The 16,847-nt window shown below is 50.2% G+C and overlaps 1 protein-coding gene across 2 annotated transcripts in view; it reads right to left on the bottom strand.

Annotated features, from left to right (window-relative positions):
- The window catches only part of FBXO21 (F-box protein 21), a 46,259-nt gene extending 45,944 nt beyond the window's left edge, over positions 1-315 (bottom strand). For both annotated transcript variants that reach the window (XM_029921469.1, XM_029921470.1), the window contains exon 1: positions 59-315. In XM_029921469.1, the coding sequence (XP_029777329.1) occupies positions 59-297 (239 nt within the window). In that variant the 5' untranslated portion in view covers positions 298-315. The remainder of the gene's footprint in view (positions 1-58) is intronic.
- Between the last annotated feature and the right edge of the window lie 16,532 nt (positions 316-16,847).

The following is a 16,847-nucleotide window of genomic DNA, read 5'->3' as shown; positions in this document are numbered from 1 at the left end:
AGGCCCGGGTCCCGGGAGCGCGGGGCGGGGGGCGCGGGCGGCGGGGCGGCGGGCTCACCTCACCCGGAACTGCTCCTTCCACACCTTCCCGCTACTCTGGCACAGCTCGCGCAGCCGCCGGCAGGTGCTGGAGACGCGGCCGATGTCGGCGGCCGTCAGCGAGCCGCTGCACAGGATGTACTCCAGCACCTCGCCGGGCAGGTTGACGAGGCAGCTGAGGCCCGCAGCCTCGGGCGCGGCCTCCTCCGCCAACGCCGGGACCACCTCCATCGCGCTGTCGACCGCTGCTGCCGCCATCTTGTCCGCGTACCTGGGCTCGCCGCGCGCGCGCGCGCCTTGGCCTTCCGCTTCGCCCCACCCACCCGCCTCCAGGGGCCGGCCCGCAGATCGCCCCGCCTACGCCCGTGGCCACACCCCCGCGGCGGACCCAGGGACACCAGTGCTGTGTGTGGGTCCAGGTGCCTCGAACCTGCGATCAAAGCCAGTTCCTCTTAATTGTGCGTCCCGAGCGCTTCCTGCGCATGAGCTCATCAGTTTCCCAGTAACCCTATCAACTCTTATCTCCCTGAGTTACAGATGGGGCCACTGAGATTCAGGGAGAGAAACGGACTTACTCAGAATCCCGTGTCCTAGATGTTAATTCGGATCCGTTTGACTGTGCTCTAAACCAGTATGCCATAATAACAGCTAATTTAATATTCTTGAGTGGGTACCGTGCCAAGCATCTTACAGGTTCTTTCTCCTTATTCGAGCTCTGTATCTTAGGTACTGTTAATAATACCCATTCTACGAATAAGGGAAACAAGGCTCGTAAAGGTGGGAGCCAGTGGTTCAAAGTCAGTCACAAAAAATGGTAAAGCCTGGGTTTGAACCCTCAAAGTAGGAATTGCCATCCAGGTGTGGGTAGGCACTTTTTTCTGGTGCCTGAGCCTATTACTATTACTTTTTTTTTTTTTTTAACCCAGGCCCTGTGCAGTGTTCCCTGGGGATACAGATGTAAGCTGCTGTCCTTGCCTCCCAGGAGTTCAAAGTTCAATTGGGGTGTGGCGGGGAGACACCCAGACAATAGAATGATTTGGTGTCAGTACATAGAGGCTCAACAAGGTGGCCCCCACTCCAATTTGGAAATCAGAATGCCCTGAAAGGAATAAAGTTGTAAAGTTAACTCTCAGTGGATAGTGAGCCATCCATCGCTCCCTTTTGCCCTTAGAAATTGAAATCCCTAACACTGTTGCAAAGGGATAGACCCCTGTCTACCTCTCCTTGCCTATCTGAAGCCATTCTCTCCCTCACTAGCCACACCCCAGCCAGCCTGATCTCTTTTTTTTCCACTTCTGGCCTTCACATGTATACTGGCTCCACTGCCTAGAATATACTTTGTGCTAGAATGTTCTCCTTCCAGCTATTCCTTCTCTTCCTCCAGGCCTTAGCTTAAACTCTCCAGATGATCTTTCTTCCTTCACCTCTGCCCCAATCCCCCAGGTGTGATTCCTTCCCTGGATATTTCAATCTTGTCATTACTTACTTAATTAATTTATAACAATTCAACCTTCTTCTTGCCTGCTAGATCAAAAGCAACTTCGGCATTGGGATGGTATTTGATTGACCTGTGGGTGCCCAGTGACTCGGCCCAGGCCCTGCAAATAGCCAACCCTCAACAATTGTCTATTATTTGCAATTGTCTAATGAGCTGTTTAGCTCCAGCAGGTCAGACTTTCTGAGGAGCAGCTTCTCATCTGTAAAATGCGGTATAATTATAATGAGAATGCTGGCCTCCTGGGACCATCAACAGAATTAAGTGAGCACATTGAGGTAAAGTGCGTTGAACAGTGCCTAAGACAGGGAAAGTGCTGGATGAAGGGATGTACAGGGAAATGGGGAGAAACTGTCCCGATATTATCGAACTAGGCAGAGGTGGTGGTTGAACATTGTGAACGTACTAACTGCCACGGAATAGTTCATTTTTAAACATTTAGTTTTAGGGGCACCTGGCTGGGCTTAGTTGGAGACACATGCAACTCTTGATCTCGGGGTTGTTAAAGCCCCACATGGCATGTAGAGCTCACTTAAAAAAATAAAATGTTTAATTTTATGTCCTGTGAATTTCACCTCAGTACCTTTGCTCAAAGGCATGTTACTGATTTTATTAGTTTGCTAAAGCACTGTAACAAAGCACCCCAGAGTGGATGGCCTAAACAGAAATTTCTTTTTCCGTGGTTCTAGAGGCCAGAAGTCTGAGTTCAAGGTGTGAGCAGGGTGGCCTTCATCCGAGGCTTGTCTCCGTGGCCCGTGGATGGCCATCTTCTCCCTCTGTCCTCAGAAGGTCTTCCCTCTGTGTATGTCTGTGTCCTATTCTCCTCTTAGAAGGACACCAGCCATCCGAATGACCTCGTTTTAACTCAACTACCTCTTTAAAGACCTTGCCTTTATTTATTTTTTAAGTGGCCTTATATTGGCAACTTTTTCAAGTAATCTCTACACCCAACGCAGAGCTCGAACTCGTGGCCCTGAGATCAAGATCATATGCTCCACCCACTGAGCCAGGCTGGCACTCCCGAAACTCCCTTCAAATGTCCACATTTCTCTCTGCAGCCCAGTCCGCTCCTCTGAAATCTAGACTCGCTTAGGTAACTGCTCACCGACATTCCCTTTGGGTCGGTAAAACTCAACATATCTGGGAGGAAATACACACCCTCCAGCAACTTTACCTTGACCTCTCCTAGTGGTTCCTGCCTTGGGAAAGACTGCCCATCCATCCATTCCTGCAAACCCGGAACTCGGTGCTGTCCTCGGCATCTCTTTCTCCCTCACCATCCACATCTCAATGCCCAATAGAGGTTAACTTCTCTGTGCCTCAGTTTCCTCATCTCCAAAGTGGGGATAACGGATCTTCCTAAGAAGACTCTTTGAGATGTCAAGACCTTCTACACACCTCCATTGAGGAGATGCCCCTCAATGTCACTGACCTCAGCTGAGGGGCTGTCCTGCCACCTAGTCTTACCCAGGGTTCAGTCCATGGGGGAGCTGAAGAGGAGCAGGAGTGGGAAGTGAAAGGAGACAAGGGATGGACCTCTTGTCATTTTTTCCTTCTGAGTAAATGTCACTTTTTGAGGCAAAAAGAAAAAAACTCAGATCTTCCTATTAAATGAAACCATGCATATGTATCAGTCACTACTGCCATGTGACAAATACACCCAGACTTAGCATAGTACAACGTTGCTTTTGTGTCCTTGATTTTGTGGGCCAGGAAGTGGGCAAAGGCTTAGCTGGGCAGCTCTAAACTGGAATGTGATGGTGGGTCCCGTTCCATGCTGTCAACCATGGTGCCTACGTACCTCTGTCAGATCCCACAGGGCCTGCAAAGAGGGTTGGATCTTATCTTAAGTGTGCGGGAAAACACTCCCTGTATTCACATGCCCACACAGAGGTTATGTTCTCTCTGCCTCAGTTTCTCCGAGAAACCTTTTTTTCTTCTTTTGGAGCGAGGAATCAATCTTCTCTAAACAGATCACTCCTAAGGGTTGTCAACTGGTCTCTTTCTCTCCATTTCCTCAGCCACAGTCTCGCTCCCTGTCCCCAGTGTGGCTCCTAAGTGTTCCCCTGGCTTTCACCCTGGCCCCAAGAATGTGGAAATCAGCCCCAATACACTGAGACTTTAGTAACCAAAGTTTCAGCCCCTTAGGTGGACTGCAGACCCCACAGCCTCACAGGGGATTGTCACGCCATTCTTAAGAACAACTCTTACTTTCTTATCAATGCCATCCAGGCCTTCCCTCTGCCCATTTCCGATCAAAGATGACCAGGAGGCTGTTGGGAAAAAAAATTAAAGTCTCCTGCCAATCCAGAAACCTCTCCACGATTCTAGAAAAGAGTTATTTCAACAGTGAGCAGGCATTAAACCAGACTTGAGGCACAGCTCAGGCAATCTGCTAATAAGATTACAAAGACAGAGGGGGCGCCTGGGTGACTCAGTCGGTTGAGCGTCTGGCTTTGGCTCAGGTCATGATCTAGCGGTTTGTGGGTTCGAGCCCCACATCGGGCTCTGTGCTGACAGCTCAGAGCCTGCAGCCTGCTTCAGATTCGGTGTCTCCCTCTCTCTCTCTCTGACCCTCCCCTGTTCACGCTGTCTCTCTCTTTCTCTCTCAAAAATAAGTAAAATGTTAAAAAAATTTTTTTTAAAGATTACAAAGAGAGAAAGTCCACTCCTCTCATGAACAGCCAAGTATCTCTTCGCTTCTGTGCTCTCCTCCCGAGAATGCTCACTCGCCCTCAGGGATCAGGACCTGATCATATCTTTCCTAGTTCGTCCTGAGCTCACTTGGTAACTGGGGGTACACGTTGTGCTAGTGAATTGCCTTTGTCTCAAGGAAGTATTAAAACTTCTTATCTTTACCACAGGCCAGTGGTTACAGCTCAGAACAAGACGCTTAGGCTAAACCCCCGCAGTCACAGGGAGAGAGGCACACTATCTCCCTTGATATTTACATTTCAAAGAGCTGTTTCTCAGGCCCTTGAAGAAAACATTCCTGGGGTTTACTAAGGTCAGAAGCCTCGTTTAGTCTTTTTTTAAAAAAATTATTTTTTATTCTGAAGAGAGAGAGAGGGAACATGAGCAGGGAAGGGGCAGACAGGGAGAGAAAGAGAATCCTAACCAACTTAGCCCCAACTGAGCCACTCGGGCACTCTGACTTGTTTAGCCTTTCAAAAAGATTTGCAAAATGTAGCATCTATGTGCAGCGGAATGCTATTCAGCTGTAAAAAGGAACGGAGCACTGATCTGGGCTAGGACATGGGAGAACCTTGAAGACATTACACTAAGGGAAAGAAGCTAGTCATAGAAGGACAAGTCTTGTACGATCCCACTTCTGTGAAACTTCTAGAAGAGCCAAATACGTAGACTCTGAATGTAGATTAGTGGGGCTGGGAGGGAGGAGGCAGTGGGGAGTTATTGCTTAATGGTTATCGTTTCTGTTTAGGGTGATAGAAAACGTTCTGGAAAGAGATACGGGTGGCACTTATATACCAGTGGGAATGCCCTTTATACCCTCGGGTTGTATGCTTAAAAATAATCCAATGGTAAATTTTCTGTTACATATAGTTTATCATAATAAAGAAATAGCACTGACAGAAAAGATTTGCGTACACATCAAAGAGACAGAGGGAAGATTTACACATATGCGATGTCTCAAGGAAGTGTTCGGAGAAGGGCAGAGGGAAATGAGCAACGGGGGAAATTCTAGATTTTAACATTTATCCTACAGGTAGATAGGGGCACCTGGGTGGCTGAGTCGGTTAAGCATTCGACTTTGGCTCAGGTTGGGATCTCACGGTTCGTGGGTTCGAGCCTTGTGTCGGGCTCTGTGCTGACAGCTCTGAGCCTGGAGCCTGCTTCAGATTCTGTGTCTCCCTCTCACTCTGTCCCTCCCCTGCTCATACACACACACACACTCTCTCTCTCTCTCTCTCTCTCTCTCTCAAAAATAAATAAAACATTAAAGAAGATAAAACTTATTTTACAATACCCTCTTGCTGAACTGCTGACTACATTGAACACAGGGCTGGTCACCGCTACCCTCGCTCCTGCTTAAAATTACCTAATATGAGCCCAGATGTTAGACTAATCCCCTCCTGCCCCATCCCACAAGCGCCCCCCCCCCAGCTCCTCAGGGTGCCCTCCTCCTGTGAATAAACCCATCTTTGTGGACTATCAGCATATGGTGTGTGTCTGGTTATCTTTGGTTGGAGGGTTTCAATATTTCTCTCCCAAGAGATCTCTACCATCTCACTAGAGAGACCATTTCCATGCCCCTCAACAACTTCAATGGCCTTCCTTGTTCTCAAAATAAATATACAAACCCTTTCTCTTCTGGTCCATTTCCCCAGACTCTGTTCCATCAGAGGGCCTTCGCTAATTCAGTTCTTCCCCGCTTCCCCCCCCCCCCCCCCCCCCCCCCCCCCCCCCCCCCCCCCCCCCCCCCCCGCCCCAAGCCCTGGCTCCCAGCTCCTAACTCACCGTTTGGCTCACCCCCTCAGGCCACCTCAGTCATGTGCTTAGTGAGACCTCCCCTCTCCCCCCTCCCCACTAAACCACCTTATTTGAACTCTCCGTCTGTTTTTTTCCCAAAAACTACTTATTACCATCTATCACTGTAACATACTCCTTCAAAAAAGAAAATCACTGTCTCTTTCCTTCCGACAGACGTGAGCCCTCCTGGCTGATCTCTAGTGTTTACAAAAGAACCTAATATAATTTGTCGTTAGATTTCTGGTGAATAAGTAGTCCTGTGTGAGTGAAGTCCTTTGACTCGGTTGTATCTTGCATGGGGAGGGGTGGGGTGGGGTGGGCATCAATCTTTGGGGGTCAGAGGGCGGGCTACGGCAGGCTGAGTAATAGCCCCCAAACACATTCACATTCTAATCCCTGGAGGCTCTGATTCTTTTACTGTGATGTGTGTGTTTTCTCTCAACACCAGCGAGAGATTCTCTGACACTACAATTCAACCCAATTCGGACATTGTCTACCTGGGGATTGCATCAGCCCCCAACGGGTTCAGGCTCAGACCTGTAAGCCTGCCCCAGGTCCCCTTCAGCTGATTCTTAACAAGTCAAGGTTGTTACCTGGAACTCTGGTTGGCTATGAATCAGAGGTTCCCAGGATCTCGGTCACCAGTTTGATTAGTTTGCTAGAATGACTCACAGAACTCGGAAGCATTTTGCTTCCCAGATCACTGGCTTATGAAACAAGGATGTAACTCAGGAACAGCCAGATGGAAGAGACACACACGGTAAGGTGTGGAGAAGATGCGTGGAGCTTTCGTGCTTTTTGAGGGTGCCCCTCCCCCCCAACCTCCCCGTGTTCACCAACCTCCATACTTCCCGATCCTGTCCTTTTGGGTTTTGGTGGAGGCGGCTTACAAAGGCACGGATGATTCACTAATTGGCCATTGGTGATTGGCCAGCCCGTCTCCCCTCCTTGGAGGTCTGGAAAGGTGGGACTGAATGTTCCAACCCTTTGGTCATGTGGTTCGTTTCCTTGGCAACCAGCCCCCCTCCTCAGATGCTTTGCAAAAATCAACGCATTCACATACACTCAGGTGTGGGGAAAGGGGTTTGTTAGGAATAATGAGACTACTTTATCCCTCTTATCACTTAGGAAATTCCAAGGGTTTTAGGAACTCTTTGCCAGAAACAAGGGTGAATAAGATGAGATATATATATATATTTTATTATAAATCACAATATCACAGTTACCTTACACGGCAAAAGCGACTTTGCAGATGTAATTAGGTTAGGGATCTTGAGGTGGGGGAATTTTCCTAGACAACCTGCATGAGCCCAATGTAACCACAATGATCCTTACAAGAGGGAGACAGAGGGGAGGGTCGGAGGCAGAGTGGGGATGTGACCATGGAGGCAGAGGTGGGAGTGACACTAGGCAGCTTCTAGAAGCAGGAAGAGGCAAGGAAACGGATTCCTTCCTAGAGCAGCAGCAAATAAACTACCACAGATTCGTTTTCCATTGCTGCTGTAACAAATTACCACAACTTACTGGCTTTAAAACAACACAAGTGTAGAGCACCCGGGTGGCTCAGTCAGTTCAGCATCCGGCTCTTGGTTTTGGCCCCCGTCATGATCTTACGGTTTGTGGGATTGAGCCTCATGTAGAGCTGTGCGCTGACAGTGCAGAGCCTGCTTGGGATTCTCTCCCTCTCCCTCAGCCCCTCCTCTGCTCACGCTTGCTCTCTCTCTCACTCTCAAATAAATACGTAAATACGCTATAGAAGAAAAACCTCCCGGGACCCCTGAGTTGCTCAGTCGACTTCGGCTCAGGTCATGATCTCTTGAGTTCGAGCCCCACGTCTGTGCTCTGTGCTGACAGCTCAGAGCTTGGAACCTCCTTCGGGTTCTGTGTCTCCTTCTCTCCCTGCCCCTCCCCCACTCATACTCTATCTCTCTCCTACAAAAATAAATATGCATTTAAAAAACACTCACAAATTGATGATCTCACTGCTCTGGATGTCAGAAGTCTCTGATGGGTTTTAGGAAGCTACAATGAAGGAGTCTGCAGAAGTGTGGCTCACGGCCGCAAGGCCCCCAAATCTACAGTCCTGCTGTGTGGCAGGCCGAGGACATGGTTGGCTGTTCAGGAGCAACAGTTAACATGTACAAAGAAGCAGATAAAACACACGTGCACGCGCGCACACACACACACATACACACACACAACTATTGAAAGCAGTATCTCCAATATGCCGAGCTATTGGTACAGAGAAAGTGAAAAGACCATGTTTGAATCGAACCCTCGAACCCTCGGCAATAGAAATGGGGCTGGAGTTGGGGAAAGAGGAGAGGGCTGAGCTTTCTGGAGGGAGGGGAGGAGCAGAAACAAAGGCTAGTCTGAAGCCGGGTAAAAGTTGCCTTTAGAACCGTGGGGGTGGGGTGGGCTGGGAGGCGGGGAAATGGGGATGGACTCTGAGGAGGGAGGGCACATGTCCTCTGCCGTGGCCAGAGCTTGCACTGACCAGCGGCCGGAGGGGATGGCCCTGCTCTTCTGGCCCCTGGTGGCATTGAATGCCTTGTAGAAAAGGCATGACGGATAAAACTGAAGTTTCAGAAGGGCAATCTGGGGGCAGTGCGTGTATTTCAAGGAAGGGGAAGCCACCAGATTGGAGGGGAAAAGGAACAGGTGTCTCTTTCCCTACAGATTTGCCTGTAGCTCTTTTGCTAATTAAGTGCGGTCCCATTAGCGACTCTTTTCAAAGCCTTCCAAACAAAACAGATTCAATTACTGCATACTGTTTGACAGAGGTCACCAATTCTGCACCTGGAATGTTCAGTGGGTCTCAGAGGCTTTCCTACCCTTAGTATCTTTTTTTTTTTTTTTTTTGGCAGAGAGAGAGTGAGAAAGAGAGAGAGAGTGAGCTAGGGAGGAGCAGAAGAGGGAAACACAGAATCTGAAGCAGGCTCCAGGCTCTGAGCTGTCAGCACAGAGCTCACTGTGGGGCTCGAACCCACAAACTGTGAGATCATGACCTGAGCAGAGGTCTTAACTGATTGAGCCACCCAGGCGCCCCTCCTACACTTAGTATCTTTCTCCCACCACTTCCCTAGGATACAGAAATTAAAGCAGAGGAGGGAAGGCTCATGATTTAAAGATCTCACCTTCTTGGAAACTATGAGTAAAAGCTAAGAGAGTCAGGCTTCCAATTTCAACTCTGAGTTCCAGTGGAGGAAAAACTGAGACTGCAGAGAGGCCAAGAGACCACCCACCCCTGTCCCCCGATCGCCAAGTCTAGCAGTGCAAAAAGATTAAAAAAAAAAAGTCACTTTGCTAATTACTCAGCTTTAATTTTCTGCTATTTGATTAACTCAATCTTATTTTCCTCCAGAGGCCATCGCTAAAGCGGTTTCCTTTTAGTGATGTGGGTTCCAAGCTCCATACTGATCCATTGATTGTAAATATTTTCTCTGGTTTTGTGCTCTCGGTGCATTTGCCAAGGGTCCAATGAAGAATAAAAGAGTACATTTTTACTAGGTAACTGACTGTGAGGCGCATATTCTATACTGACCTGCAGTGACTCAAAAATTCGTTTCCCCCCCTCTGCTATTTGTCTCCCACATCCTTCTCCTTTTGATGTGTGGTTGGGAAGGTTGTGTTTTGGTGTAAACTTCGAATTTTTTTCACCTGGTTGCCAGGCAACAGAAGCCACCCCAGGCAGGATGCAGAGAAATGTTAAATTGTTCCCAGCTACCTCTGAGGCTGGACTTGTCAAAACTCCAGGGCAGGTTGGGGGGCTGGTTAAAAACATGGAAGGCAGAACTTATCCCCAGCAAGCGCTAATAGGCAGGTGGCGGGAGCAACCCAGGAAAATTGGCTTTTAAAGTGAGTGTCTCCTCTGCTGACAGGGGTCTGAGGCGGTGCCCAAGGAGCCCAGGACTGAATAGCAAATGGCAAATTACACAAAGATGGCGCCCAGGTGGCTCAATCGGTTAAGCGGCCTACCTTAGGCTCAGCTCATGATCTCACGATTGGTGGGTTCGAGCCCTGCGTCCAGCTGTGTGCTGACAGGTCAGAGCCTGGAGCCGGCTTCAAATTCTGTGTCTCCCTCTCTCTCTGCCCCTCCCCTGCTCATGCTCTGTCACTCGCTCTCTCAAAAATAAAGTTTAAAAAAACCTTTTTTAATGCTTATTTATTTTTGAGAGTCAGAGAGAGACAGTGCGAGGAGGGGAGGGGCAGAGAGAGAGGGAGACACAGAATCGGAAGCAGGCTCCAGGCTCTGAGCTAGCGGTCAGTACAGAGCCCGATGTGGGGCTCAAACCCACAAACCATGAGATCATGACCTGAGCCGAAGCCGGACGCTTAACCAACTGAGCCACCCAGGCTCCCCTCAAAAATATTTTTTTAAAAAAAGCTGGAGCTGTTTGAGCTTCAATAAGAGAAAAAAGCTGAGAATATTGAAAGCTGTTAGCTTATTTACTCATATACAGGACAATTCTATTCTATACTGTTCTATGTGTGTTGAATATGTTAATACACAAACTCATTTAATCCCATTGCAAGGCAATGAAGTTGAAACAACCACAACCTACTAGACATGAGGAAAGGATGAAGCAGAGAGGTTGAGTAACTTGCCCAAAGTTGCACAGCTAGGAAGTGGAGGAGCTGGGATTTGAACTTTGACAGTCTGGGTCTCTTGGCGGCAGCACTGGCTGGTGATGGAGAATGCAGAGTCTAGGGCTGGACGGTCTGAGTTCGAATTCTACCTGCAACATGTACTATGTTCACGTTGCACAAACTGGCTCATTTCCGTGTGCCTCAGTTTCCCAAGCTGGGTAATGAGACATGTTTGAGTATTCCCACGAGGAATTAGCCATTGTTTTAATTGATTTCTGTGGGGCAGGGTAGAGCTGGACACCTAGGGGTTCTTTGGTCCCACCCACATCTCTGACCTGCATCTTGAATTTGAACTTGGACCTGAGGTTCAGGGATAGGGGGAAGGCAGGGATGATATGTGAGGAATGTTTGATGTTGGGTAAGTTATTCCGTAGTGCAAAAGGCTCTCTAGTAGTTTGTGCTTTTTGGCCAGGAAATAAGCGTGAATGTGAAAATGGTCACAGCATCCAAATGGCCATGTCCAGAAGGGCATGACAGAGCCTTGGGGGCTCCCATCCCCAGTGTATCCTTTATACCAACCGCCCTGTTGGGGCATTTGGGGTCGGCTCCTCTTCATCTGTCCTTTTGGTGCTTTTGAGTCTCCTTGCTTTTGGAACTGGGTCTGAAGCCAGCTAGGAATTAGATTTTAGGGTTTTCAGGGTTGTGTACACTGGGAGGCAGGGCTGGCTGGGGTGGAGGTGGTACATTTCTTGGGGGCCCATTCAACGGATGCAGCCATGATGGGGGCAAAGGTGTGGCGGGGCAGCGTGTCAAGGATGCTGGGATGCCCCATCGGGATCCGGATCATGCCAGGACCCCAGAACCGTCCCCCAGCTGCTGGGAGCACCCTGGGGCGCCCTCTGCAATCTGCCCCTTGGGGCTGGCTTCTGCTGCAGAGGGGAGGCTGGTCCCGGACTGATGGACTGAGGGGTATGAAACCCGGCCTTCTGGCCACAAATCGTGGGACAGCTCTGGATGGTCACCTTCAGAATTCCCCGCACCCCTGGTTGAAATTTCTGGTGCTACAGTATTGCAGCTTAGGCTTTCCCTCCAATCAGGTGGACTGCTCTCCCTCCCTCCCCTGCCTAAGACCACTCCTGATCCATCTCTGCCACCTGCCTCAGGGGGGCTTCCTGGGGGCACCTGGCCTCCGACAGCGGACAAAAATGGGAGAAATTCCAAGCAACTCAAACAACAGACAACAGCCAGTGAAGTCGACTCCACTTTTTAATATTTTAACCATAATGCAAACAGGCATAAGTAGACTTTTGTTGAATTCCATCACGTTAGAAGATGAGGACAAGTTAGGAGAGCATGCAGTGAACACAGCATGGACAACCTCGTGAGGAGCATGGAGCGGGCGTCGGTCCTTGGAGGCAGGTGCCGGAGCGCATGGGACACTGGGCGGACATTAGCAGCATTGAGAGCTCAGAGGTAGGGGGACGTCCGAGTTTCTGACAGTGTGTGTGTGTGTGTGTGTGTGTGTGTGGCGACACCCCCTCTCCCCACCTCCCCAGCTCCTCAACCCTGAATGGAAACCCATTGGTACAGCCAACTGCGTGTTCTCTCTCTCTCTCTCTCTTCCTGAAAACCACTGCTGAGCCCAGGGTGGGTCCTAAAGACAAGTGCAACACCAGGAAAACAGGGTGGAAGCAGGGCGGCACAGCACTGGGCTTCCGTGGGCCATGACCAGAGCGGTGCCAAGGGCACAGCATCCTACTGAAATGGAGGCATCATCCTTGTGTCTTGGGAGGGAGTTTGTGAAACCAGTTTCTTTTACCCCCCTGCCCCGAACCCCCTCCCCAAATCCTCTGAGTCTCGGTTTGGCAGCAGATAATGGAGACAAAGCCATCAGGCTGAGGGGTTCTCCGCTGACGCCAGTAGGTCCATGATGAAAAGGTCTGGGGCTCCCAGGGGACATCGGGCAATGTCCAAAGACATATTTGGTTGTCACATTTGGCGGGGGAGGGACCTATACTGGCTTTTAGTGAGTGGAGGCCAGAGATGAAACTCCACATCCTGTTTTTACAATGCCCAGGGCAGCCCCCGCTACAAAGAATTGGCCCCAAATGCCAACAGTGCTGAGGTTGGCTGGCCCTGGAGCTTGGGAGCCAACCAAGCCTGGGCACTTTGATGTTCTGGTGTCATTTTCTAGAAGACTATGAAAAGCAGTATCTTAAGGCAGGTTTGTCCCTGCCTGCCAGGACCACCTTGTTAAGAAGGGTCTCTGTCCTGGACCAGGCAGACATGCCCTGCTGGTTCAGAACCGTTCAGATATTCCAGGACGACTCAAAGTCCCCCACAAACGAAGCCGTATTTACCCCTGACTTCCGCCCTGGCACGGGGTTCTGACAAGTATTCATAGGGAACGGACTCAAGATCCATGCTACAGGGGTGAGCGTTTACCCAGGTCCTCACCTAGGTCTGAGACTTATCGGTGTTTGGGGGCGGGGCCTGGCAGTGGACCGACGACAGGGCATGTGTGATGGAGAAGAAGAGACCAGGCTGGTGGTGTGAGGGCCCAAAGGTCAGATTCAGGTTCATCGGGACCATCTGTGATGCGTCCCGGACGATGGGAGGTAGGACAGGGACTCTCCGATCTCTCTTCTTCCATCCCAGACCCTGGCCTTTAATTCTTAAGCTGCCAGGACATTTGGATGCAGGAAGCTGCAGGAGGGTTGGGAGACATCAGGGAGCATGCGCCCAGTCCTCCAGGATGCCCAGAGGAATGTTCCTCTCTTTGTCACCTGCAGGCTGTCTCAGATTAACTGGCCAATTCCGACAGAAGCCTTTGTGGGTAAGGCGGGCATGGTGACATGCTGGAGGTCAGGGTAGCAGAGGTGCAAATATGCCAGGTGATGGCCGGCTCAAAACAAAATCTGAACCCCGTGGCTTTCCTGATGGCACGATCTGCCAATGTTCTAGAGGTGAAGGGGCCCAGACATCTGGCTCGCCCATCCTGGTGCAGGGGATGTTTACCCGTGATCTGGGTCAAACAACCTCCCTTGTTTTGGACTTCGGGCAAAACCTGACCTCCTTTTGAAGTCCAAAGCAGGTGGTTGCCGAGAATGTGTTTGGCAAGAGAACCCTGTGTTCTAAGGCCAATGTCTACTGGCCTGGGGTCACTTCTCGTTCTAGGCACGGCCGGACCCCCCGGGCCCCGGAAGGAGTCACCCCATTGGCTGATAATCATGTCAACAGCTGTAAACTCATTTTTCCCTTGAGGCTGTTTTTTTTTCCCTCCATGAGGCTCCTTTCTCAGCCTGGAGATAAGACTCTTGACTTTCTCTGCAATGGAGAGGTCTCCACTTCCTGCTGATTCAACCCCTGGAGTGGCTTTATCCCTACATCTGCTTCTTCCCTCAGTCCAGCCTTGGTAACTGCAAATATTCCACCGACGGTTCAACAGCCCAGGGATGCATGCTCTGTGCTGCAGCCACAATATTCTTTTCTAAGCACGATGCCAATTACCTCATTTTTTCCCCATTTAAAAAGCATTCTTAGGGCTTTCCCGCTGGCTAACAAATGAAGTCAGAATTCCCTGACATGCCCTCACCTCTCCCTCGCACCTGGCCCCTGCTCACCCCCCCCAGCACCGGCTCTCCACCCTCAGCTTCCGAAGCCTTCCGAAGCCAGCCCCGATTTACTGTTTCCATCCGTGCCCTTCGTCCCCCCTCTTCCTACTTCCTAGAAACCTTGTGTCCCCAGACCAGCAGGTGCAATCTACCCATTTCTCAAACCCCAGACATGTAAGTCGATTCTAAGGCTTGTGCGTCTACACGTGAGATTCTGATCTTCTACAAACAGGAACTGCGTGTTGCTCTGTACACGTCACTGTGCCTTCTGCATAGTTATTGATGAGGTGAAAAAAAATTCAAAAACTTCAGCGGGCCACGTGATATAACTGGTTATTTTATGGGCATGACCTCAGTTAAGCCACTTTGCTATATAGGCACTGTACCTAGAGTCAGGAAGGTTAAATCACCAGATCGGGGCTGTCTGTGGAAACGGGGAGGAGGGGACAGAGTTGGCACTGGGACTCAGGTCCGCTTCCAGAAGCTCCATTTTGGTGGGTCTGAAGCATTTCCCTACAGAAAGGTCCCCGGCTGACTCGCCCTGTAGAAACCAGTCAGGGAAATATTCCTCCGCTCTGGGAATTTAATTACCTCTGCTTCTTTCATAACGCAAGGTGCGGAATTCACAGTCAAGACCTGATTATGGATTCATAGGTCAAGACGGGGAGCATGGCCATTTCCCTTTTCCTGTAGCACAGGCCAAACTCGCTTTTGTTAAATGAGGTTGGAGCCACTGCAGGCCAGTTTGAGGCAGAGGGGGACAAACAGGGCTGTAACCCAGGTAACCCTCAGATGCCCAGTCAGTCCTATTTTCTGCTCACCTACGTGAAACCAAATTGTTCACCTTGTTTTGGCTACTGGGACTGAACTAAAAACCACCACAAGAGGGCAGCATTTACCCACCCTGAATCAGACCTAAGCCCTCAACTAGGACTCCACTCTGTCTCTCTGGCTCATTACAGTGAGATTTTTTCCTAACAGGGATTCTGGCAAAGGAGAGAAATACATCAGACCAATCTCCTGTCTTCTAGCCGGGCATCATCAAGCGGCCTGTGTTGGGAGTCGAAAGGTGTTTAAAAACAAAATTCTTTTTTGGGAAGAAAGATGCATCTCCATTCTATAATCACTGCCTTGGACTCCCTGATAAAAGGAAACGATGTTTCCATCTGCCTGCCTGTGACCAGAGGGGCAGGGATATACAAGAAGATTCCTGGCACACAGTAACTGTGCACAAGTACTTATTTGGGGGATGGAAAAGCACTCACGCTCAGAGCTTGGTCTGGTAAGAGAAGCGTTGATGAATGATGGTAGAGAAAGGCAAGGTCTAGTTTGCTCTTTGCCTTCAAGAGTCTCTGAGGTTGTTCCCTCCTGGGGACACCGCTTTGGCACCCTCTGTCCTAAGGCCCTTCTAAAGAGTGCCAGGGTACTTTCTTTTTGGCAGACCCCCAAGCAGAGCATCCAGAAATGCCCATTGTGCCCGATAGAAAGGCAAGGCTGTCTCTCCGTATGATATAACGCAACAAAACAGAAGAACCCACTGTCTGAAGGCCCCCCTGCCAACCCTGGGGACCCAGGACGGGCCCCTCCAGGACTTCTTAGCTCTCTCCAGGCCCACCACTGATTGTTTAGTTATGGGTAGAGAGGGACCCTTCTAGCCCATTCCTGACGAGAGGGTGAGCTCAGCAGGTGGTCTCCCGGGTAGGAACTGTACTGACCCCAATTCGCACTGAAGACTCTGCCGCCTCCTATTTTTGATCAAAGTTCATTATTTATTGGGCTGGAAACCACAGGATCACTCTTAGAAGGCCAAGAGCATGTGGGCCAGACCAGCCTGGGCTGTGGCCCTGCACAAGAAGCCGTATGAAGCCTCATTATGGCTTCCCTCTCCAACCCACCCACTTTAATGGGCTTCTACGATTTCCTTCCTAGGGTGGATCAGCAAGCCCCTGCTTGGAGCAAAAAAAAACCCAACCCCCCCCAAAACAAACCCCCAAACCAACCTCCCCCCCCCAAACCCCCCAAAAACAAAAAAACCCAGCAACGATGATCTTCCTTGAGATGGTTTCCAGTCTCTAGTCTCTACAACTTTAAAGTTTCATCTATTCGTTTTTTTTTTTTTTTTTTTTTTGCTTCATAACGTTGCAAGGGGAAACTGGAAACAAGTGACTTGCCCAAAGTCACCTGGTGGCAAAGATGGGAGCATTACTTCCCAGACGAGCGGGTAGGGTTATCTGGGGAGGGCCAAGTCAGGTGATCCTACCTGGGGGGGGGGGGAGGTGGAGGGCTGGGGAGGGGGATGGGATGGTTAGCTTCCCAGAGAGGCGCCACTTGTAACGGGTGCCTGCCAGGACCTGAATGCCTGCAGTTCTGTGAGCCCCTTTTTGAGGGTGATTTCTCCTTAATTATCCCGCTCCCTTCTCCCTGCCCTTTGGAACCAGGGCCATTAGGGTACTTCAGGGACAAGAATTTCAGGGACACAGGAGCACAGATCTTGAGTCACGGGCTTGTGAGGGACCAATAGGAGGCAGGACACGGTTTTTGGCACTGAGAAGCTGACACAACAAGCTTGCACGGGGAGGGGGCAGACAACAGAGACCCAGGCCCGTCACATGCGTGCA

The sequence above is a fragment of the Suricata suricatta genome, chromosome 14 (assembly GCF_006229205.1).
Source record: "Suricata suricatta isolate VVHF042 chromosome 14, meerkat_22Aug2017_6uvM2_HiC, whole genome shotgun sequence".
In the NCBI taxonomy this organism is placed as follows: Eukaryota; Metazoa; Chordata; class Mammalia; order Carnivora; family Herpestidae; genus Suricata; species Suricata suricatta.
Note: the sequence above shows the minus strand (reverse complement) of the source record. Positions and strands in the feature narration are given on the sequence as shown.